This window comes from Podarcis liolepis, assembly GCF_965112155.1.
Source record: "Podarcis liolepis genome assembly, chromosome: 11".
Classification (NCBI taxonomy): domain Eukaryota; kingdom Metazoa; phylum Chordata; class Lepidosauria; order Squamata; family Lacertidae; genus Podarcis; species Podarcis liolepis.
The window spans coordinates 12,919,903-12,944,674 of record NC_139565.1 but is presented as its reverse complement, the minus strand read 5'-3'; the positions used below and the strand labels follow the sequence as shown (position 1 = coordinate 12,944,674).

Here is a 24,772-nt window from a genome sequence, read left to right as displayed (position 1 = left end):
GCCTCGTCTTAGCTTCCTATGTTCCAGAGTGTTCATGGATTCTGTCCACACAAACATGCGCTTGGCCAAACTTGGCCCTCCAGCTGTTTTGGGACTGCAATTCCCATCATCCCTGGCCACTGGTCCTGTTAGCTAGGGATGATGGGGGTTGTAGTCCCAAAACAGCTGGAGGGCCACGTTTGGCCATGCCTGGTAAGACAACTTTATTCACTACCTGCCCTCATATACCCAGGATTGTGTTGGCTATAGGATATTGAAGCAACCAGGAAGTCCTAACTGTTGTATTGTGGTGTAGCTATTGAGAGCGTCAGGCTAGGATCTAGGAGGCCAAGGTTCAAATCCCCACTTGGCCATGAAGCTCACTGGGTGACCATGAACCAGTCACTGCCTCTCAGCCTAACCTACCTCACAGGGCTGTTGTGGGATTGAATGAGGAGGGGGGAGAACCATGTGTGCCCCCTTGAACTCCTTAGAGAGAAAGGGTGGGATATAAATGGAATAAATTAATGTCCTTTCCCACAAGTAAGTGGTTCACAATCACATTAAGGTTTCCTTTTCAATTAAAAACTTGATGTAGCACCCCCCCTTAATTGTCATCAGGAACACAACATACAGGAAAGGGAGTTTTAAGTGAGAGTTGCCCCCTTGTGTGGTGATCTATGTAAGAAAAAAAACTCTCATTGGCATCAATGAGATCCGCAATGCTAAATGTGGGAGGGGAAAACATTTTCCACTGATATTGTGGCCGGGAAGGCAAGATTTGAGCCTCCTTCTCCATGGACTGCATTCCTGAGGTAAATTCCTATAAACACATCAGTGTTTTAATTTTAGAAATCCCATTATATGATTGCTAATCACTTTGTTAGTGTAATGTGTAGTTGGGTCCCGAGTTATTATTTCTAGAACTGACTATGGTCACTGTATATCACTTACAGGCCCTGTAATACACTGCAGTAACATTACATGAACATACAAATAAATTTTCTTTACGCTTGAAATTCCACAATCATTAAGATTTGTTTTCTAAAGGCTCTTAGGTTGTTCCTGCTAAAGACAGCAGTATGTTTGGCACTGGAATCGATAAAACAGGATTGGGGTATATGTTGCCCTCCATATCTTGCTGGTCCCATCATCTCTGACCATTGGGCATGCTAGCTGGGGCAGATGAGATTTGGAGACCATCAATATCTTGAGGGCCACCTCTGTTGTGAAAGTACACTTCATCTCTCATCTCCTCACTCTTCATGAAGCAAGCCAGGCTTCCTTCTTTCATCTGAGGTAGGATGATGAGTGGGAAGAATTAAATGAATCAATGTTTTCTGAACATGAATGTAGCCGTGGTTATTCTAAAGGCCACCACACTACCAAATGTAAACCAGAAACTCCTTCACCAATCATTTTAGTTGTATTAGTATTAAACACCAGGCCTGCCACAGTGCATCTACTCACCAAACTAGACCTATTTTACCCAAAGCAGGGCTGCATTCTCGCTCAATAAAAAACCTGTTTCTGAATAAACTGCTTAGTCTATAGACTTTCTTCCCAACATGGTTTTTTTTTAAAAGAAAAATGTTATTCACACCAAATACCTAGGTTTTGGGTAACTCTTGAGGAAAGCATCCCTTTTTTAAAATCAAAACAAAACAAAAAACAGCAATGGAAACCTTTAGTGAATAAGGGCATCCAAAACACTAACCAATCCATTTATCAAATGCCACTCAGAAAAATCAGATAAATTACATATACACACATTTTCCACATTGTTCAAAAAGCAGATGTTCAACAACTAACATTAAAAAGTTTATCTTGTTTTTTTAAAAAACCATTGCCTTTAAAAACAACAAGCCCCCCCCTTAACTTTCCCCCCTCCCCGCACCGGAGATCAGTAATCTGCTTTGCAAACATTCCAACCTAGTTCCAGTCTGTGCTTCACTTTTCCATTTTTTTTTTTACCTTGAGACAAATGTTTTTCCCCCTCAAAGCTGAAAGCTGTCCAAAAAAACAGGACCACACACAAGCACAGCCCTACCGAGCTGTGCTGATCACGTTCCTCCTGTTCCTGCTGCTGCTGCTGCTAAGGACACACACACACACACACACACAAAATGGCGGAGGGGGTGGGCTGCTTTCCAGACAGACTTTCCTTTCATGCACTTGAGAGGAAAGAAATAGTCAACTCACACAACCAACCCCCTGCCCTAACACCATGATCTCCTCCTCGCAGAACACACAGGCAGAGACAGAAGGAGACTGTTGCAGGCTTGTGGGGTACCCAGCGAGTCTCCCTTCTCTCTGTCTCTCCTTTTTTACCACACACCGTAGCCCCCCCTTCCTGCTCCCCCCTCCATTTGCACCTCCCAAAACATTACCCTCCAGAATAGATTACAACTTGTGTACAGTCCATCTGGCCTGCAGCCAGCATGGGCCGAACAATGAACTACTCCCCCCTTGGTGAGAGGAAGAAACCCACACACACCCCGCTCCAAAAAATAAACTTCAATTTCAGCAGGGGCAAAAAAGCAATAAGGCTACGGATCAAACCTTACCTTCCACCCAGAGCTCCTCCACATTGGTTTCGAGATTGGCTGCTCTTAATCCCACAGCAAAAGCCCCGAATATCAGAAGGCCAACCACCAAAAATTTCCCACAGTTTTTCTGAATGTAACAGCCCAGTTTAAATAACAGTCTCTGAAACTTTGCTCTTAGCCACAGTGGTGATTTTCTTCCAGTAGCCTTTCCCTGTAAGGCAAGGAAAGGTTTTGTCAATGAAGAGCCTGTGGAGAATCACACACACACTGTGGCAAATTATTACCAATAAAGAACACAATATACCCACACAAAACAATGAGCATTTTTTCCCCAAGCATCACAATGTGACAGTAACTTGACAGGCCAAGGTTTTAGGCAGTCACCTCTACAAAATATTTCCACACACACATATACATACACACAGTTGCTCACGTACAAAACAAAATACATTGAGGTGGGGTTTCTTTTTCTTTTTAGCTGATAACTACCCTGTTCATAAATCACTTCAGACTGTTGGATTACATCACAACTGGAAATGTATAAATGTACACACTCCCTTATCTAAAGCAGCCTAGTCTCTTGCCTTCTCCCTAAAAAAGCCACTCGAATAATAATAATAATAATAAGTCGGTAAAGCGGACATGGAGCATGTGATTTTCAACAGACCTGTCAAGGGGTGGGGGTGGGGGGAGGGGAGAGAGAAAGAACATTTTCCTGTCCTGTCCTGAGGGGCTTTATGGGGTGGGTGGCAAGAGGAGCCTACTTAATCACAAATTGTTGCCATCATTCATTCCCTGCCTTCCCCGGCTCCTTAAGCCCCCACTTCGTAGTAAACTCTCGGCCCACGTGGTCCACAGCGCCCTTAACATCACAAGCTAATAAGAGTTATTCATTTCCATACGGTTTGGAGACGCTGTGTGATCTGAATTAGGAAGCAGAGCAGCCATCTGTAAAGTTACGACAATATTTGTGGACGGAAGAGGGCAGCCACATGGATTTCTTGCTCCCACCCCCACCAAAAAGCCAATAATAATAATAAATCATCATCATCATCATCATCATCTGCTCACTGAAATGAAACGATCGGGCCGGGAGGATGCTGCTCACTTTGAACTCCCCGCCCCCCTCGCCTTCGGTAATCCCTGCAAAATTCCCTTTTCCAGAATCGCGAGTCTCAAGGCGAAGCGAGAGAGCGTGCGCGCAGTCTTTGACCAGAACCGGGGAGATTTAAGGTAGCAATTTGTTTACAACTTTCACTCTGCTCTCTTGCCGCTGGAGGTGAAGCACGACATTCGGTGAGATTTCTTTGCTATGGAAACTTAACCCGGTGAATAAAAGCAAAGCCTGTGTGTGTGTGTGTGTGTGTAAAGGGGGCTGGGGAGGGTGTTAGGTAGGAATGTAAAGTATCGGAATTGATTTTTTCCTCCTCTGAAACGTTTACAGAGCTTGGACAGAAAATTAAATCCGAAGGGAAGGGAAGGAAAGAAAGAGATGTGAAAAAGGGGGGGGGGGAGAGAGAAAAGACCCAGAGATCACCAAGGAGGATGGGAGGGAAACAGAGAAATCATCCCGGGTAACTTTAATTAGAGATGTGCAAAGCACAAACACAGACCCCAGGAAAAAGTGGCTTCGAGGCGGGAGGGGAAAAACAGGACTCACTCTCTCTCTCTGCCACTAAGGAGCCGCGGACACCCACACACCCCCTCGCACACATGCATAACTAACATTCTCCCAGCGTTTTATTGGCGACTCTTCCCTCTCAACTACCACCACCCCTTTCGGAGAAAAGGAAATTCCGGCGAGGAAGCCCCAGCTCGGGGAAGCACCTTGGCTATCTGCTCCAAGGCGAAGCCTGCATCACAGTAGCTCGGCCGCTGCAGATATTCCGGATCGGGAGGCGCGGCGCGTCTGTTCCCGCCGGTCCTCCTCCGCCTCCTGCTGCCGCTTCTCCCCGGCTGATCCGGCTCTCTGCAGCCGCCGCCGCCGCCTCCATCGCCGCTGCTGTTCTCCGGCTCGGAGGCATTAACAGCTGAGGCCATGTTGCCGCCGCGCAGCCGGGGCTGCCGCCGCCGCCGCCGCCGCCGCTGTTGTTCTGGCGACCCAGGGGCTGCGTCCCGCGCGGTTCCCCCCAGCGCGCTGCTGCTGCTGCTCCGGGGCGATCCAGCGGGACCGGGGGTGGGCTGGCTCGGGGGCGACGCTCTGCTGCTGCTGCTGACAGACCACTTCTTCATACCGAATTGGCTGCTGCTGCTGAAGTTGCTGCCCTAGCTGCTCCCGGCGAGTCAGACCCCGAGCCTTCCATTGCAACATTTCGTGAGGATCCGGAGGTCGCCGCCGCCGCCGCGTCCCACATCCAGTGTGCGAGGGTGAGCGGGGCCAGGCGCTCTCGGCGGGCTCGCCTTCCCCCCGCCTCGTCCTCTCGGGCTGCGGTCGCTCTCCAGGCTCCTCGCCGTCCGGCCGCGGGAAGAAAAGCCAGACTCCCCCTCCGGTCTCCTTTTCCTCGCCGAAGCAGAAGGGGGCTTGAAGGGGAGCCTTGATCTCAGCGCTGGTGGCGGCGGCGGCGGTGCTGCTGCTGCTGCGACTTCTCCTCCGTCTCGGTGGGCTGTATCATTCTGTCTGGGTGCAGCAGCGCTGTCTCTTAAGATCTCCCCGTCTCCTGGAGATGCGTGTGTCTCTCGCTCTTTCTTCCTCTGCGTGTATGCAGCAGCAGGCAACAGCTCCCTTGCTTCAATAGCTGAGATGAAGGAGGGGAGGAGGAGCGGGGGGGAGAAGGCACTCTCTCCATTTGGATAAAGAGGAGGAGGAGGAGGGGTGAAAGGGAGAGGGGAGAGAGCGGGGAGGGGGGGCCGAGAGAGAGAACTGAAATCCCGCCCCTGGGGCTGTCAGATGGCTTGGGTTTCTGGGCTGCGATTGGCTCGACGAGGGCAGAAATTACTCAGCAAACATGACTATTATTAGCTGCTTAGCAACAGCTCACCAAAGTAGAGAGACCACCCAGGCAGGCGAGCCTTGTGTGTGCATCTCCAACTTCAGGGGAGCCGTAAAGAGAGCCAGTCTTCTTTGCATGCAATACTTCCATTAAGGAATGCTTCTCTTTTTTTCCTCTCTCTCGCTCACTCCACTCATTTCTCTCTCGCCCCCCCTTCCTCCTTTTTTCTTTTCACGAAAGTGTGTGTGTTAAAAGCAGAAGGAAAGACCGTGGAAGGCGGCGGCGGAGGGGGGTTTAAGGGGGGGAAGAGTTGCGTTTTAAAAAACTAACATACTGTACTGAATTTCCTCACGATCGACCTACTAAAATAAATCTCGGTTTATTTATTCCCCCCCTTTAAGAGGAAAGCGGGACCGTGCGGGTGGGGGCAGTGCGGAGAGAGAAAAACGAGGCAGAGAGACTTTAGCGATACCCGAAGCCTTTAAAAGAAAATCCCTTTAGAGACACTTTGGCCTCAAGCTGCAGCGAATACTGGGAGGTCCAAGATGAATTCCTAGACTTGCACAAATAATGACAGGGGGTGGACACTGCGGTGCGCAGAGCCAGATATTTCTCTCTCCTCTTTTTTTGTGAACCGAAAAGAGAAGCCCGCGTTCCTTACAAGAAAACAGGCAGCTGTATTAAGAAAAAGACCACAATGAAACCTTAATACTTGAAATAACAGATTGAAAAGCCGAAAGCAGGCAAGTTGCTCGCTTCAGGGCTGGGGGCGGGCGATCCAGTTTTTATAATCCTTAAGAGCAAAAGTATTGCTGGCGGATGCTTTAAAGCTCCAGACCGCTATAGAAATAATTGCACCACCTCTCCATATTTCCTCGTGTTGTTTTTAACATCAGTCGCGATACACGCGCGCGTGCGCATATATTAAACCGCATGGTGTGGTCTTTATTTAATGTGGGGTTGTTGTTTTTTGCGGGGATAACACGATTACCGTCCTCGTACGTGGTGTAACCGGAATATCATGTTTCCCTTTTACTTTTCAAATGTTTAGTTTGCTACTCTATAGAGCGAAATTTCGCCCGCGCGCGTCCTAGTTACTCGACCACCGCCGCCGCCGCCGCGACCCCGAGCAGAATTCAGAGCGTGGAAATTCTGCCCTGCAAAAAGAACGCGAGATCCTCGTGTCGTATGTATGTCCTCCTCCCGCCACCTCCGTGAAGCTGCGCTCCCCCTCTCCCCCCCCCCCCTCCTTCCACTTTTCGGCTCGGGAAAGTTACAAGAGTTTTAGTGTTGGTGGAGGGAGTGAAATGGGAGAGTGTTGCTTTAAGAAGAAAGCTTGTGTGTATTCATTGAGGGAAAGAGGGGGGGGGGTGGCAGCACCGCACATTCAGAGAAAAGGAGGCCGGCCCCGGGGGCGGGCTGAGGCTTTCACGTGACTGACTGGCTCGAGGTTGTGCAAACAAGGCTGGGCTTCCCCTCCGCAAGAAATCTGGCTGCCGCAGTGCCGCCTCTTCGCTTTAGCGCGCAGAAGGCGAAGCGCACGGGAGTCCAGTCCGGCTCCGAGCAGCAAAGCGGGAAAGGAGGCACCGCGCCGTCCCACCCCTTTCTCTCCCCCCCCCCCAGGAAAGAAAAATGCCAGACAAGCCATAGTACATTCCTAAAGGAGGGCTCTCCCCTTCACGCTGCCCAATAGGAAGCCGCGACCATTCCTGCTAGCCAATGGCGAGGCGACAGAGGACTTTTCCATTCAGTTCTGCGCTACATTTCGGGGGTGGCGTTTTGCTGCGCCAGCCGGGCTCGGGGCATCAGAGCGCCGGATTCGCGCCGGCCTGACCCTGATCTCAAATGCTCAGCGGCTCGCTCTGCAGATCTTTCTCCGAAAAGCAGTTGTTGCAGCGAAAGAGATGTCAGGTTATAGGTTCCTCTCTCCACGCCTCCCCGGTTGGAACCAGCGGCAACCACGCGAAAAAGCGCGCTGGTTTCTAAAGAAGTCTCGTTCCTCCCAAGGCACGTGTTGACTTTTTGCAGAGAGGCAGTTGCAAGGCGAGGAAAGCTCCTGCTAATTATAAAAATCCCATAAGGATAATTAAATTGGGATGGGGAAACTAGCTGGGAATTGCATTAGGGCTGCGATCCGCAAACCGCTTCCTCCGGAGCAAACAGTTAAAATAAATCCCAGTTGAACTTCGACCTTGCTTGTCGACATCAGAGAGTGGTTACTGGTGTCGCGGTGTCTATTGTTCAAGAAGTGGCAGTTTTAACCATTTGCAGGCTACCGATCCGCATCAGCCGCTAAAGCAACGCAAGAGGTTTGTGGGTTGGTCTGAACGTGACCATTGGTGCTGTGCGAGCAACCCCTCGCTGGGGAGAGGCTGTTTAGTGACAGAGCGGGTGCTCAATCCTCACTGTCGCCAGATATGGCTGGGAAAGAATCTTGCCTGAACCCTTGCAGAGGCGCTGCCAGTCAGTGTCGGCAGTGCTGAGTTAGATGGACCAATGGTCCGAATCGAATTGTTACAGTACCGATGAGACAAATACACCAGTCGATGGCAAACCTTTATTCTGAATGTGGTGGTGATTTGGAATAACTACCCTGCTCCAGTTTCACCTTGTCAGTCATTAATGCGGATTAAAATGCCACCCACACACGCGAAAGCACGTATTGGAAATCAGGCTGTGGTAGTTACAGCACGTTAACCAGTCTGGAGTAAGGTACCAATACTTACTGCCTGGAATAAAATTGGCGTGATGCATGTGGGAAATGGGAAGACAAAAGCAAAAAACTGCTAGGTACAGGACTCGCGAGATATAGCCGTGTATAATTCCCCGAAGCAAGAATACCTAAGGGGTATCCCATAATAGCATCCCTTGGTTGGCGTGCTACCACCGTCCTCCTCTAATTCTCTGCCAGCTTTTCAAGCATCAATAAATTCTCAGTCCTAGAACAAGGTTTACTTCCGAGCTAACATGACCAGGATCAAGCTGCAAAGAAATCCCTTCCCGGGGCGGGGGTCTGTGGCCCTGCTCTCCCTTTTGCAGAATTCCCCATTACAGGCTAACCCCTCCCCGCGCCTTTTTCCTTTCCAAAGCCCTCGCCCTATGCCGGTTAAAATGTTGGTCCCCAAACACAACCTGGCGGCTCAAATTTAACAAGCCCTATCTTAATATCCTCCCCTCCCTCTGCCCCCCTCTCCCTGTGGTCTGGTTAATTTCATACACAAGAGATGAATTACCGAAGGGATCTAATTGGCCTTGTTTCTGCAATATTGTGTGTGTGTGTGTGTGTCTCGGTGTAAAAGTCTCCTCTCGACGTGGGTGGTCGGAGCGGAGGACGTCTCCAATTTGCCTCCCGGCTGATGCGCACGAAAGCGCGCGGCCGCCTTCCTCGCGAGCACGTTGCCCCTGATCCATCTGTCCTCCCTTCTTTACATTGGTCCGCATTGTTACCTTTAATATGCATGGCCCGCGCATGTAGCTTGCGCCTGGCCAGCAGGATTTGTCAACTTCAAGGAATCGCGAGGCTCCTCCTGCGGATTTAAGGGAGACGGAGCGCTGCCTTTGTATGTGTGTTATCGGGCTCCACGGGCCCGGCCTGCCTGCCGTTCTTTGGCGTCTTGCTTTTTCCACGTGGCCTGGGAGAATGGAGGGACGATGCAAGGCCTGCAGCGGGCCCAGGCCAGCCATCGCTCCAGCTGGCCTTTTCTTTCTCGCCTGGTTGCAGCGGGATCTGCATTTCATTAGAAACCTTCCCTTGGCGCCACAACAATCGCCCTTCCAAGCAATCTCGGTGCACCGGGACCAGCCACCATAGAGAAGTCCTCCTAGGTGGCGAGAGAACTTCCAGAGTTTCGATCTGTCCTTGCCATGCCGAGGTCGTAAAGCGAGGCCTTGCAGCATCCGGTTACATTCATAAAAAGAGACGACGTTGAAATAAACCACCTGCCTTCACGTGGGGGCGGGGAGGGGAGAGGGAGGCAAGACGTGAAACTCTTCAAGGAGTTGGCATGAATGTATTTGCATCCTCTTTCACGGTGCAATCTGAGCCAATGCGTGTTTTGTTAGAGGAAAGTCCCCGGCCTTACTCACTGGGAGTACAGGTAATTTGCAAAGCCTTAAGCGTGCAGCGTGTTTTTTGTCGTCCCCCCCCCCAATATCCCCCCAACCTATCACAACAACCGAAGAATGAAGTATTTGTTCCTTCTTGAAAAATGCTAAGAGAGAAATGAGATGAAGAAATGAGACCTGGAACAGACAGGTGTGTGCCTCTGTGTGTATTACAGAGACCACCACATTTTTCTCACCTTGAGAAGAGTCGCTCTCCCTTCGTCTTAAACAATGATTTGAACAAAGGTTGGCCCCTGCTCAACCTGTTGGCAATTTCAGGGCAACTCCGGATAAATACTAATAATGAGCTGGATTCAGGCATCCCCATGAAATCAATGGGGCTTGAGTTAGTAATGACTAAGGAGTCATTACATTTACCTCCGAGTAGGCATACTGTACATAGGAGGAGGGATTTAAGGCAAAAAAAAATCGGGACTGAGCAGTTTTAGATGTGGGTACACGCGTGTTTCTGTGCATGTATGAACAAGGACACGCGTGACTTTCCTAACTTAGTACAGGCCCGCTTTTTACACTTGAACAAAGCCCAGACTTAGTGTGTTGTGATGAGATTCACCTTTGCCTGGCTGGCTTCCATTTCGGCATCCTGGGCGGCTGCAGCAGTAGCAGCAGCAGCAGCGTCCGCGGAGAGGCTTTTGCAAAGAGCGAGCCGGGGCTTGGGAAAGGCCCCCGAACGGCAGGACTCAAGCCGCCCTCGCCTCGGCCCCCGCCCGCCTTCCTTCTGGGTCCCCTCCTCGGCAGCGTCAGAAAGGGAACCGCTCGAGCCAACTTGTCAAAATAATGCGGCTAATTACCCCTGATCTCCTTTAATGGCAGGCTGCTTCGCACGCCACAAAGGAGCGAAGGAGGGATCGGCAGCGCCTACGCGCAGGAAAGCAAGCGGGTCGCCCCGCAGAGCTCTCCGGGCAGAAAGGGCCACCAAAGGCCCCGAGAGCCCCGAGTTCACCGGGGAGGGGGGAGGGAGTTCGTCAGGATGGGAGGCCCCTGGGCTAAGGAGCATGGGAAGGGCATCCCAGTTAGGGAGGAGGCGCCCGTGCAAACGGAAACCCTCGGGGCTGGCGAGCCAGACCCCACAGATAGGTTTGTACCAGGGGCGACATCACAATTTCCAGGAAAACTTGGGACTGCCTCTCTTCATTCTGAAAGAAGACCTTCTTAATGCAACCAGAAAATGACGTTTTTAAAAGCCTGAGTTTCTAGTCCTCAAGATGGTTTTAGTGGTTTGTTTGTTTTTAAAGATGGGAGTAGAAAGGTTACAAGATGGAAAGAAAGGCAGAGCAGCGTTTGTGGAAGATTGATTTTTCTGGCCTGTGCAGCTTTCCAAAGGTACACATAATATCTTGCACCTGGCAAATCCCCCATATGACTGTACAGTGATTAAACTATAGGAGTGCTGTTATTCTGTATATGTTGTGGAGAAAAAATGAGAAAGACACCACCAGCAGCAGCTGAAAGGGTGGTCCCAGATTTAAAAGCAGGATGCATCTGAGAAGGTTGACAGCTATTACTCTAAGGTCTGCCCAGCTATAGGGACAGTACACAGGTGTATGCCCTCTGCCCAACTCCAGAGTCCTCCCTCCACCTTCCACTGAACAGTCTTACCATCCTGAGGTTTAGAAGCTCAGGCTTAAAACAATAAATAAATCTCACAGTGGTGGAAAAGCTCTGCCACCCCCAGCTGTTGTTGGACTCCAACTCCCATGGCAATTGGTGAGGACTGATGGGAGTTGCAGTCTAGCAATACCTGGAGGGTCACAAGTCCCACCCCACCTCCACAACACAGTGTCTTTTAAAATGAGAAAAAACCAGTCCCAAGCTCTCCTAGAAATCAGCCTTCTGACTGGGGACTTCCTACCTCTCAAAACCCAGGACTTGGTGCTGACAGAAACTATTTGGTTGTGGTTACTTTGTATTTGGGGTTTTCGGTGGTGCTATTTTCTTTCTTAATAAAAACATACATGAAATTATCTTCACATGATAAGCTGTAAGATAAGACCCCTAGAAAAATGAGTGATTCTGCTGGAGGGCCCAAAGTCAATGTTTCCAACTTTTATCTTTGTGTGTCTCAGGTATGACAAATCTTCATGCATTTACGTACACACACACACACACACACACACACACACCCCACTCCCAAATATGCATTTTGGGAAGAGAGATCAGTTTTCCTTTTTAGTCTGAAATCTATCACTGTGAGCCTGTCTTATGTAAAGGCCAAGAAGAGGGGAGATGCTTGAATTTTTAAGTGTAAGGTAAACAGCTGGTGTTAAGCAATTATCTCCTAGCTTTTCAAGAATGAAGGCAAAGGAGAGGGAGGCAGATAGTAAAAGGAGAGACCTCAGCAAAGTGGAAATGCTGTGAAAATCTGCTGTCCAGCATCACCCGCGCCATTAAAACTAAGCAGTTGCTTTTTTCTTGACTGTACCACTTCAGGCTACAGGAGTGGAATCCATTTGTGTTCTACTTTTCTAAGAGAAAAGCTCTTGCATGTAGAAAATTACAATGTTGAAGTGATGGGATAAACCAATCTCTCTCACCCATACTCTTTTTCTTTGTAAAGGGGAAGTTTACTTATTTCTCTCTCTCTCGTGTGTGTGTGTTGAGGAACTGCATTCAGACATCGCATCTTCCATCTGTAGCCAAGGTGAATCCATCATTTGTATAGACTAGACTGCTTCTCATCAGCTGACACAGGTTCAGGGGTAAGGGGCTTAATGTTTTCTTTCCTGGACCAGTCAACTGATCTATGCATTACATAAACAGAATGAGGTAGGAGGACTGGGAAGTAGTAAATTTTTGTACCATTTCAGGGTACAGGTGGAGGGAATCATATTCTGAATGCTCTCCAAAACTTCTCTTTTAGTTGCGTTGGAAGCAATTTTGAAAGTGGGGAGGAATATTCCCTTATGCAAAATGAGCCTCATTTCCCAATTCCTGCATATGGTAAGCTAGCACATCAAAAGACAAAAAATGTAATTCTTCCCCGCTCCTCCACATGCAGCTGCTGGGTGACCTTGGGCCAGTCACACTTCTCTGAAGTCTCTCAGCCCAACTCACCTCACAGAGTGTTTGTTGTGGGGGAGGAAGGGAAAGGAGATTGTTAGCCACTTTGAGACTCCTTAGGGTAGTGACAAAGCGGGATATCAAATCCAAACTCTTCTTCTACCCTACCTGCAGTTTGAAACAACATAGTCTAGAATTCTAGCACTTCCTAGAATAAGATATGGCCTGAAACATACCTGAAGCAATCATCTAGCTGAAGCTAAGCAGGCCAGAGTCTGCCTTAGATAAGAACCACGTTTATGCTACTTAGGGTTCCATGATGGAAGAAAGGTGAGATATAAGGGGGAGAAACTGCAGGAGATGAAGGGTTTTGTTGCTCTCCTTGCAATGTCTAAGAATCCCAGTTTTAATCCTGTGCTCTGCTAGACAAAAAACTGAAGTTACACTGGTCAACACAGGAATATGGGAAGCTGCCTATACTGAGACAGAACATTGTACCATCTAGCTTAGTATTGTACGTTGAGTAGAAGTGGGCATCTGTTTCATTCATTCTCAGCCCTCTCTGCATCCAGCGTGGATACTCTACCACTGAACTATCACCCAATGGGTCATAGTTTTCCTCAGAAGAGCTCTTCTCCATCTTGCATGTTCATCCTGCCTCCCATTAGGCAAAAGGCAGGTTTTAATGCCTATGATCTCTGCCAAAGAGCAAATTGGTCACGGTGTGTTTGTGTGTGCGTGCGCAAAGCCTCGCAATGCAATCCCATTGACCCACGGCTGGATCCACACGTTTACTGGAGATAGAGGCATGAGAAATGAAAAGGAAGTAAAGCAATTCAGTCTCAGTGCCTGCCTTTCTTTCAGGCTGCTAATCCGGTTTAGACATCACGCCTCCATCTCTGAATGGACTGCGGCAAAGGCAGAAGAAATAAAAGGTGGGTGGGTGTGATAAGGATAAAATCAGTGAGGACAGAGATAGTTTAATTCATAGATCTCTGCCCTGTCAGTTTTCCATCTGCTGCATCCTGAAAGCAATTAGGAAAGGGAAATTAAAAGGGGGGGAGGGCTTCTTCCCCACTTTCCTTTCCAATACTCCCGGTGCAAAAGGAACACCTCATTTCCCAATTACTTGCAAGAGTAATACAATCCTGTGCCGCAGTCTGTAAATAAACGAATCAAAAATCAGACTGATGAATCAGAAAAGTTGTTTCCTTTTTACAGAACCTTACTTAGGTGTGTGGATGTGTCCATTAACCAAAGTCTCTGGGGATGGCCCCCCCGTTCTGGTTTTATTTTTAACTACCTTGAATCTGTACTGCCAGATTTTTATTTATTTATTTTTTTTGTAAAGAAACCCATTTTCCAGGAAGAAAGCCCAGACTGTCCTATGGAAGCTTCTGCAGACAACAGTTCCATTGATTTCTGAAGGACTTGGAACACAGGTACACCTAGTGAACACACCGTGCCCTGTAAACTGTGGACTCACAGTTTGCTTGAGGAAAACAGAAAAGAAGCATGGGAATGCAAGCCCACTGTTGAGAAGTCCCCTGTTCTAAACGGGGTACCAACAGCCAAAGAGGAAGACAGGTTGCACAAAAGCCAAGGTTAGGTTGGAAGGCTCCAGTATTTAGCATGTTTAGAACGGTTCCCAAACTACCCACACTGGCAGTGTGGTCCAGAGTAGAGGACCCTGGAGGAGGGTGTCTGGGTTCCAAGCCTTGAGGGCACCCACAAATCTCACTGTGTGGCCCTGTCACTGCCTTTGCAATAGGAATAGGAACCTTTGGCTTGCCTGATGTTGGACTACAACCCCCATCAGCCTTAGCTATTCTTAGCCATGCTGGCTGAGGTTGATGGGAGCTGTAGTTCATCAACACCTGGCCAAAGGTTTCCCACTCGCTCCCCACAACATCAACAGTGCTAAAGAAACAGGGCAGGACTTGGGGGGAGATGTCTGTTCAGCAAACTGTTCAGGAGGGTCCTGACACTCTGCAGGGCTGGCTTTTCACACTTGGCAGTAAATGAAGTACCGTAATTCATCATGCCCTCTGAAGGAGGGGCACCTCTAAGACCATTATCCCCAGAGTCTGGAATGACACAACTACACCCCTGTTTTTAAAAAGGGAATGGTTACTGATACCTACCACAAACCTCACCTACTTCCCTGCCTCCACCATTCCCAAATGGACTTTGTTGCCATGATTGATGCATTATGAAATGTTAGTCCTATGCATGTCAGCCAAGGTCTGGGGAGTAAGGGATCAGTTATTAAATAAGAGGTGTGCAAACAACCGGTAGGGATCTCCTTTTTAACCGCTGGTTTTCTATTACCTGCCAAAGTTTGGCTTCATGTTTCATGACGAAAACGTCCCATCCTGTCGAGGAGACAACTGTTAAATCCTAAGCTGTAAGCGTCTTAAACGGGACGTCCAACGGATCACAGCCACTACTAACGAGCAGCTACCCGTGGCTAGATCACACACGCACACAGGGATCCCTCGCTCTCTGTCTCTCGTTCTCTCCCCTAGCCCTGATCACCACGACAGTAGATTGCAAGACACGTCCGGAAAGAGCCCATCTTCCCCCTCTGCTCACTACGCTTGCTCGGAAGCAAGCCCCATTCTGTCGTGCAGGGACCCACAACAATCGTGTTTGAGTCCCTCGCGAAGCCAAGATCAAGCTACAAGCCGCTTACTCCAGAGTAGCCTCAGAGAAGTGGGGGGGGGGGGGTGATGCTGCAAAGCTCGTGGGAAAACAAGAGCCCCCAAGTAAGCAACACGAAGTTTGTGTTCAAACCAGGATTGTCAGCAGTCAGATCCACAACTTGGCAAACTCCCCTTTTTGTTTTAAATGCCAGTTAAAGGTAATCCTGGGGGGTTTTTTTGCAGGAGGGGGGGTGAGAGAAGGCAACCCCAGCAGACACACACGACTTAATCCTCCCTGAAACACAACAAAATCCAACGCGCTGTCCAGCAAATTTTTCTCCCAGGGAAACAAATCTCTCTCTCCCTCTCCCTCTCTCTCATTCCGTGGGGGGGGGGGGTCTCCTCGCGGGCGGAAGGCAGGGTGGCGACCCTATCCAAGCGTGAAAATAGGATCCCCGAGACCTCCTTGGATGCGAATTATCACCGATCAGTTCCGTCCTCGCCACCCCCAGCGGCAGCCGCCCTCCTGGCCCCCACCGGGAAACGAGACGCTGCCTGCCTGGGGGGCTGTGTGTTCCTGCAGTGACAGGAGCGAGGCGAGGCTGCCTCCCCTCCGCCTCCTCTCCCCCAAGCAAAAAGCCATCCTGGGTTTCCTTCCTCTTGTTTCACCCCCCCCCCCAAGTGCCAGGATTTGCCCTCTGCCAGGAGTTCTCTCTCTGGATCCCCGCTCCCACCCACGGGTGCCCCCCTTCCTGTTTCATTTCCAAGCCCAGAGGCCATTTTCCGTTGCATCTCTTACTCACCATCTCCCCGCTGAGCCCCTCGGTGGGGCAGGGTGAGCTCCCGGTGGGGCTGGCCAATTTCATTCAGTGCTGCTGTTGCCGCCGCCGCCGCCGCCGAGGCAGAGGACTTCGATAGGAGCACATCGGTTTTCTTTTTTCCTTTCCCTGATCCTTTTCCTGCTCGCCTTCAAAGCTCTCTTCTTGCCCGCCGCTTCCCCTCCACCTTCTCTCCCGCACCTCCTCCCGGTCTCCGAAAGGGAACAGAAAGTGTAAAATAATAATAATAATAATCCTCCTTCTAGGTTGCAGGCATTCTGCAGAGTGCTGAGCAGGCTCACAATTGCATGCCTGTTTCTATTAAGCGCTCCATCGTCCTCTCCATGTGGGTGGTCTGGCTTTCTCAATAGGCAGGACCTGTCAGGGTCACGTGATGGATCCGAAAAACTTCACCCTTTTTACAATAAACTCCAGGAAAGCAAAGTAAACCAACGTAACGTGCTATCAGCGCAGACCTCCTTGGGTAAACAGGCAGGCCAGCTTCCCCGAGATGGTCCCTGGAGCAGATCCCAGGCATGAAATTGACAAAGTGGTAACAACAGCCCTCTGCCCCCCCCTTTCCTCCCTCCCTACGACCCTTTTCTTCTCCGCCTCTCTCTTTCCCCCTCTATGTTCATTTGAAATCATCACCCATCTCAGCAGAACATACAAATCTTCTTTCATTCTTGGGCATAATTCGCTTTAGCCTCGGTTCCTTTCTTGTCCTGTTGGAAAGCAGAATAAAGTTGTTGGTTTTTGTTGTTGTTGTTGCAAGATGTGGGGGGGGGGCAGGTGCTGGAATGCAGAGCCCCTTCTTAAAATAAATACAGGGTTGAATGTAAAACGAAGAGAAAAAGGGGTTCAGAGTTTTCCCTCTGCTGAAATGTTTACCCATTCCACCTAGTGCTTGGTTTACAAATGTTGGACCCTTCGGGATTTATTTATGTCAATCCTTGCATTTTTTCCTTCTTGTTCCTTGAAAGTTTCACTAGCAAGAAGTCTTTGCCTCAAAAGTGACAAGCACACAATGCAAAACAAATTGATTAGACCAATGATGGAAGATATCACTGGTCTAATCAGTCATGACTTTTGTCTGTTTTGTCATTACTGGATAACTCACATTTTCAGAGAGCCTTGTGTTTTCAGAGGTGGAAAAAGAATAAAAACAGCCTATGGCCTATACTGGCAGCAACTGTGTATAATAACAGCATTATGAAATGGGTGGGGTTTGTTTGTTTTTAAAAGCACATCTTATTTAATTGATTCAAACGTGGGAATCAGAACTGTCTTATGACAACCACCAGTAACAACTTATTATGAAACCAAGAAGGAATTGTTCCAGTAGTGCTTCAACTGCATGTTTCCTGCTGCTACTGAACAGAACATTATTGTCCAACAGGAGCAACATCCTTATTATAAAAAATCTCTCTTTGGCTCAAATGGAAAAAGGTGGTCATCTCAGAAACACGAAATCGTAAAGGTTTGTTCTGTAAAGGTTTCTATAAGCATCACATCGATGAATTATTAGTAGCAGCAACAACAGAATCCTTTCCAATGAACTGAGTCCTGTGGATGGACTTGAATAGACATCCCCAGGTGGAAGTCTTTTCTGTTTCTTAATTTGATTTATTTCAGGGTTTTATTATTGCATTTGACTCTCACTCTCCCCACTGTGTCCTCACATCAGGTTAGGGTGAAAGACTGTCACTGGCCCAAGGTCAACCAATGAGCTTCATGACCGAGTAAGAATCCCTCAGATCCAACACTCTTAACATTATACTGGTTCACCTTTTATCTGCGTAGCCTAGGCCAAGTTACTTTTTCCCCAATCTCAGTTCTCCATCTGTAAAATGGGAACAATGGTCACCAGGGGTTCTGGAAAAGAGAAATACAATTTTCCTACCCAATAGTTAGGATAGGACAGAGCATCCCCATGCAAATGGAAAGTGACTCTCAATATCTTCTGCACTATCACAGCATACTGGGGAATACACACTGTTTGCAGGGTTGGGTGGGTGCTAGCCATGGTAGATGCAACATGACTCTGCAGTACTTTATGGAACTCTGTAGAGCTTTATGGAACTTGATGGCTGTAGCTCAGTGATACAGCACATGTTTTGCACCTTGATTCAATCTGTAGCATCCTGAGGTAGATGTGGAAGGCACTTCACCTGAAATCTTGAATAATGTCTGTCAGTCAGTAGAGACAGCAACCTGAGGTCCTCCAGCCACTACCCATCAGCCCCAGCCAGCATTCCAAATTAGGAATCATGGGATTTGTAGTCAAACATCTGAAAAGTCACAGGTTGCCCATCCTGGAAGTAGACAACACTGAGATAGACGAACCCATGGACTGACTATAAGGCTGCTTCCTATGTTCCTTTCCCCCACCATGGAGTTGTGATGCTTCTGGTGGCTGCCTAGCCTGCCTAGGTAGACCTAGTCCTATTTACATACTAATAGTTGAATCCGGAAGGGACGCGGGTGGCGCTGTGGGTTAAACCACAGAGCCTAGGACTTGCCGATCAGAAGGTTGGTGGTTCGAATCCCCGTGACGGGGTGAGCTCCCGTTGTTCAGTCCCAGCTCCTGCCAACCTAGCAGTTTGAAAGCATGTCAAAGTGCAAGTAGATAAATAGGTACTGCTCCGGCGGGAAGGTAAATGGCGTTTCTGTGTGCTGCTCTAGTTTGCCGGAAGCGGCTTAGTCATGCTGGCCATATGACCTGGAAGCTGTATGCCAGCTCCCTTGGCCAATAAAGCGAGATGAGCGCCGCAACCCCAGAGTTGGTCATGACTGGACCTAATGGTCAGGGGTCCCTTTACCTTTACCTTTTAGTTGTATCCGGACAATTCCCTCTGCTGACAGAAGGCTCTTTGATTGAGTAGAAGGTTCCATGAGGGTATTATATATATATATATATATTTGGGCAAAGTTGTCTTTTCTCCTGCAGACCCCTACAACTGACTACCCCCCCAGTACCAATCCTCTTGAGCAGATTTGGCAGGGGGGCAAGGTGGGCACGGGGGGTGGCAGGGAGGAGGGCGAATAAGCAAAAGTTACTTCCTTGTGGTTGCCCTCATCCAACCACCTGCTCTCCAACCTCAGTGAAACCAGCGCTCCCAGCCAGGAAAACTGGGGGTGGGTGGGCCCTTCCCCAAAAGAGTGCTCCCCAAGTCTGCCCAGGAAGAACCCTTGGGATGGGTCCCTGATTTTCCTTCAGCAGAGGAACCCCTCCCGAGAAGCTGGGCTCAAACAGCTCTCGAAAGCATAAACACCAGAAAACTGAGGCTCAGGCAGTGGGTCAGTGAAGGAATGCATACCTAAGAACGTCATGTCAACACACTGCCCAAGAGTGAAGGGTTCTTTGGGAGTACCTGCCGTTCTCTACAGAGTCCAGGATTCCTCTAGAGAGCAGGCTTAACCACCTTTTTCAGTCTGGGAGGCCAGGCTTTATAAACCTCCAGCTGAGGTCTGGCTCCTTAGTCATGCAATCTAACTGTCTTTAACTGCTGACCTTTGCCCCCCATCGCTCTACCTCTGAATTATATGTTGCTCAGGACTACTCTCTGGTTTCTGACCTCGGTTTCACCTTGGCTTTGCTTTCAATAAGGCTACCCTTATTACGGCTTGTGTTTTTGACCGGATCCTTTGGTGGACCTGCTGTGTGGTCTTACCTGAGCCCAGTAAATGGACAGTGACCCAACCAGCTGTAGGACACCCACCCTTTCTTCTAAGCCAGTGTGGTGTAGTGGTTAAGAGCGCTAGACTCATAATCTGGTGAACTGGGTTTGCGTCCCCGCTCCTCCACATGCAGCTGCTGGGTGACCTTGGGCTAGTCACGCTTCTCTGAAGTCTCTCAGCCCCACTCACCTCACAGAGTGTTTGTTGTGGGGGAGGAAGGGAAAGGAGAATGTTAGCCGCTTTGAGACTCCTTCGGGTAGTGATAAAGGGGGATATCAAATCCAAACTCTTCTTCTAACACTGGGGGCTGGAAACCTTTTCAGTCTGAGGGCTCCGTTCCATATGGGCAAATCTCTGGAGACCACGTGTAGAAGTGGGTGGAGGCCATAGATATGGCTCTTAATTTTGTACAGTTGGGCTACATTCCAGCTGTGCAAAGCTCAAGATTCTACACGCCCCCCTCACCCCTTGTACCATCCAACAAGCAAGAGGTGTTACCATTGTTCAAGATCACATTCTGACTACGCAAAAACACTCAAGGAAGGTGTAGAGCAGAGCTTGTAAGGGATGTTGGCTGGGGAGAGTTGAAGGCTAGATAGAGAGAGCTGAATGTCAATCTCCTGTCAAGGGAGCTGAATTCAATCTCCTGTCCTGGCAGAAGCCCCTACTGGATCAAACAGCCTTCTGTCGGTGGAGGAACATGACTGGATACATCCACAAAAAGTTTTCAATGTGTGCACATGTCTGTGCCTGGAGACACACACACACACACACACACACACACACACACAGTCCAAATAGTCTAGTACTGAACCAAGAACATTTAGGTCACAATTCATTGCTTTAAGGTACATGTATCCCACTGATTTTAGTGAAATTTGAATATACATAACTCTGTGGAGGATAGTAAACTTACTTTCAAGAAAGCTCTACAGATTTAAATCAACCTTTGGTTTGAATGTCCATTGATTTCTATGAGATTTAATTCTATGCATATAAGAAATGGTGGTGGTTCTTTTTTAAAGCCTCGTTGTAGAATTGCTTTAACAAATGTCTAGATGTGCCCTTGTTTTTGCACTACAGCAAATGTTCCAAGACGTATGAGATATGGCAGCAGATAACAAATTAAGGACCTGGGTTGATGCTGAAAGCATTATGTGATTCTGTCACCATAAACCTAAAAGCTAAGTTAAATTGCATTCACCACCTCCAGCTCCCCCAGCTAATCATTTCAATATGTTCAGGTGAATATTAGTGTTTAAAAAAATATATTTGTAAGAACCCTTGAACAATTGTTTTACAAGTTTGCATAGTGGCATTTCAATAATATCTAACGTTTATGCCGTTGTAAGTTCCTGAGATACCACTGTTATGCTATTGGTATATTGTATATGGTGATTCTGCTTAGGTCTTTTCTTGGGCATTTAATTTGGATTTGAACCATAAGGCTACAATCTTCAAACAAAAGATTCTTCTACACTAAATGAGTATCTAGGAAAGTGCACTTTTGAGGATACCGAAGGGAAAGGACAGCTTCTCTCAAAGAGCAAGAACTTACTTAATAGCTGGAAAAGGGGCTATGCTTAGTATTTTCTTCATCCAGTTTTGGAATATGGGTTTTTCCTACAATATCCAAGATCCATGAGTACTGAGCAACTCCTGCCTAGCATGGTGCTAGTTAGTTGGGAAACATGCCTATCAGTAGGGCTGACCCATGGCTGAAAAGGCATAACAAGGCTCTATTTTATGTCCTGTCAATGAGGCAGCTAGGAGCTGTACTTCTTCTTCTGTGGTGGTGGTGGTGCTTTAGAGCTTCCTTCTCCAGGAGGGCCACCAACACATGGTCCTTCTGGTCCTCTAACTTCCTAGTTATTTTTAAAGAAAACACCAACAATTATATTGCCTGCTGAGTTTTATTGAATTTTAATTTTCAGGTGTGCTATCCCTTTAAAAAAGGGACGCGGGTAGCGCTGTGGGTAACACCTCAGCGCCTAGGTCAGCGGTTCGAATCCCGCGGCGGGGTGCGCTCGCTCCCATTGCTCGGTCCCAGCGCCTGCCAACCTAGCAGTTCGAAAGCACCCCCGGGTGCAAGTAGATAAATAGGGACCACTTACTAGCGGGAAGGTAACGGCGTTTCCGAGTGCTGCGCTGGCTCGCCAGATGCAGCTTGTCACGCTGGCCATGTGACCCGGAAGTGTCTTCGGACAGCGCTGGCCCCCGGCCTCTTAAGCGAGATGGGCGCGCAACCCCAGAGTCGGACACGACTGGCCCGTACGGGCAGGGGTACCTTTACCTTTTTATCCCTTTAAAAACAACAACAACAATCTGGCCCTAAATCTGATACAGTGGTACCTCTGGTTACGAACTTAATTCGTTCCAGACGTCCGTTCTTAAGCTGAAACCACTCTTATCCTGAGGCGCGCTTTCGCTAATGGGGCCTCCCGCTCTGTGTGCGCCTCTGGCACGCGATTGCCGTTCACAAAGTTTGCAACCAGGAGCAGCTACTTCTGGGTTAGCGGAGTTCATATCCTGAAGCGTTCATAACCTGAAGCATTCATAACCAGTACTTAAATGCCAAACTTAAATGTTTTGGAATTCAATGAAGCCTTAGTTTCACATACCTCCAAAAAAAAAAAAAACCTCCTTGCACCAGAGCTCAATAGTAGCGATTATGGTATGCATGTATGTTGTCCCAAATTTAATTCCTGGCTTCTTCAGTTTTGCTTTCTTTCTTCATATTTGTTACATTTATATTCCAGCTCAAGGGAGCATACATGAGTCCTCCCATCTATTTTATCCTGTGAAGTAAATCATAGCTCAGTCAGCAGAGCAGGAGACTCTTAATCTCATGGGTTTGAGCCTCAAATTGAGCAAAAGATTCCTGCATTGCAGGGGAGTTGGACTAAATGACCCTTGTGGTCGTTTCCAATTCTACAATTCTAATGTAGTAACTGGCCCAAGGTCTTTTAGTGAGGTTAATGTCTGAGTGTAGATCTGAACCTAGTCTAATACAGTGGTACCTCGGGTTACATACGCTTCAGGTTACATACGCTTCAGGTTACAGACTCTGCTAACCCAGAAATAGTACCTTGGGTTAAGAACTTTGCTTCAGGACAAGAACAGAAATCGTGCTCAGGCAGTGCGGCAGCAGTGGGAGGCCCCATTAGCTAAAGCGGTGCTTCAGGTTAAGAACAGTTTCAGGTTAAGAACGGACCTCCGGAACGAATTAAGTACGTAACCAGAGGTACCACTGTAGTCTACTTTCCACTCCACCCTGGATTTCCCCAAGACCCTGGAGAACTACAATCAGTCAGAGCAGATAAAGCCAATAGACTGACTCAGTAAAAAGCAGTTTCATATGTTCATTTCTGCACCTGTCCCTGCCACTAGTGAAAACCCGTGTCATTGATTTTGCGAATGCAACTGTATGGTACCACAGCAAACATCTACTAAGCCAGATGTAGCTAAATGAGGAGTGAAGTAACCTTGGGTCTGTTCTGATATGCAACATTAAATTTTCTTTGGCCTCGGTCCAGTATACCCGAAGGAGCGTCTCCACCCTGGACACTGAGGTCCAGTGCCGAGGGCCTTCTGGCGGTTCCCTCGCTGCAAGAAGCCAAGATACAGGGGACCAGGCAGAGGGCCTTCTTGGTAGTGGCACCCGTACTGTGGAATGCCCTCCCATCAGTTGTCAAAAAGAAAAACAACTACCAAACTTTTAGAAGATACATGAAGGCAGCCCTGTTTAGGGAAGCTTTTAATGTTTAATAGACTGTTGTATTTTAATATTTTGTTGGAAGCCACCCAGAGTGGCTGGGGAAACCCAGGCAGATGGGCGGAGTATAAATAATATGTTGTTGTTGTTGTTGTTGTTGTTGTTGTTGTTGTTGTTGTTGTTGTTGTTGTTGTTGTTAATTCTAATGGGCAGTTCAGATGGCACTCCCTTAATTTCCACCATATTTTGATTTGGCCCCACACAGGTGCCTTTGAACACTAGAAAGCTTCCATGTTATCTGGGGCCACAGCTCCTTTGTTTCACGCAAAAGCAGAATCATTAACAACAACAACAAATTTATTAAATTTGTGAGGTCCATGCCTTTACACAAAATACCATAAAACATTATTAAAAGATAAACAATTGTTTAAAAGCAGAATCAGACCTTTGTGGATTCAACCTGCGAGTTTAGCTCAAATACATTGCCACAAGCCACTTCCTGTCCCAACAGGAACCTGGGTGTTCAGAGCTAATTTTTTTAAAAAGCTGAAAAAGAAAACCACTGACCTGGTTAGAATCTTCAGCATATTTTGGTTTTATTCGGTGCTTTTTTTCTAGGCATGCAATAGAAGAAAAGCACTAGTTAAAAGTGTGGTACTTACTGTAACAATTCCATTTTTTTCTGGAAGAAAAGCACTGGTTTTATTTATCAGAACTTCTCTTAAGCCTTACCCGATTCTCTGGATCAATACAATAATTTTATGTGTGAGAACAACAAAAGGGGACAGTTTTCTCCAGAGAAGAAGGTGAACGTGAAGGGTTAACTATAACGGGAGGGGAAAGAAAATAAAAAAGAAAATGCATCCGGGTTTTCCTAGGACTTCCAGTTCCTAACTTTAAGAGGCAAATAGCTCTGGTTAATGGGTATATTTGGCTAGCACTGGTTGAGTGGTTTTCAATAGTTTCTTCAGCTTAGTGCTTCATGAAACTAAACTGCAGCTTTGTAATGTAAAGGCTGCTTTTTAACAGTCAGTAGGCATAAAGCACTACTGAAAGGAGGGTGTGCTGGAATAAATGTGGGATTAATGGAATGTTACTGGAATTGTTTTAAAGGTTCTTTTTTTAAAAAAAAAAGCTTGTTTTTTTAAGGGAAAGAAAGAATTTCTTTGTCCTTTCCCCCCACAAGGTCATGGTGGAAAGGTTTGGCTTTCCCATAAGAAACCCCTGGAGGAAGAGTGCAGAGAGATCTCACAGAATGGTTGTGATACCACTGTCCTAGTGTGAGTTCCTAGCATGGAAGCTTCAAAAGACATTGGTTTCCCTAGCTGAA

General features: G+C 47.9%; 1 protein-coding gene and 1 long non-coding RNA gene across 4 annotated transcripts in view; one reads left to right on the top strand and one right to left on the bottom strand.

Annotated features, from left to right (window-relative positions):
* Nucleotides 1–16,385, bottom strand: part of PTCH1 (patched 1) — a 112,867-nt gene extending 96,482 nt beyond the window's left edge. The window contains exons 1-2 of one of the 2 annotated variants that reach the window (XM_083464761.1): nucleotides 16,032–16,385; nucleotides 2,547–2,739 (exon numbers count right to left, since the gene is read on the bottom strand). In XM_083464761.1, coding sequence (XP_083320887.1) covers nucleotides 2,547–2,739; nucleotides 16,032–16,094 — 256 coding nt within the window. In that variant the 5' untranslated portion in view covers nucleotides 16,095–16,385. Of the gene's footprint in view, nucleotides 1–2,546; nucleotides 2,740–4,355; nucleotides 5,316–16,031 lie in introns of those variants that run through there. The other variant, XM_083464760.1, reaches the window with a different exon arrangement.
* LOC310688510 lies at nucleotides 6,660–16,023 on the top strand. Of its 2 annotated transcripts, none has more exons than XR_014516988.1 (3): nucleotides 6,660–9,555; nucleotides 13,935–14,025; nucleotides 14,924–16,023. It is a non-coding gene; the product is annotated as an uncharacterized lncRNA (long non-coding RNA). The 2 variants fall into 2 exon arrangements; XR_014516989.1 differs by lacking the exon at nucleotides 6,660–9,555 and adding an exon at nucleotides 12,603–13,518.
* Nucleotides 16,386–24,772: the final 8,387 nt, after the last annotated feature.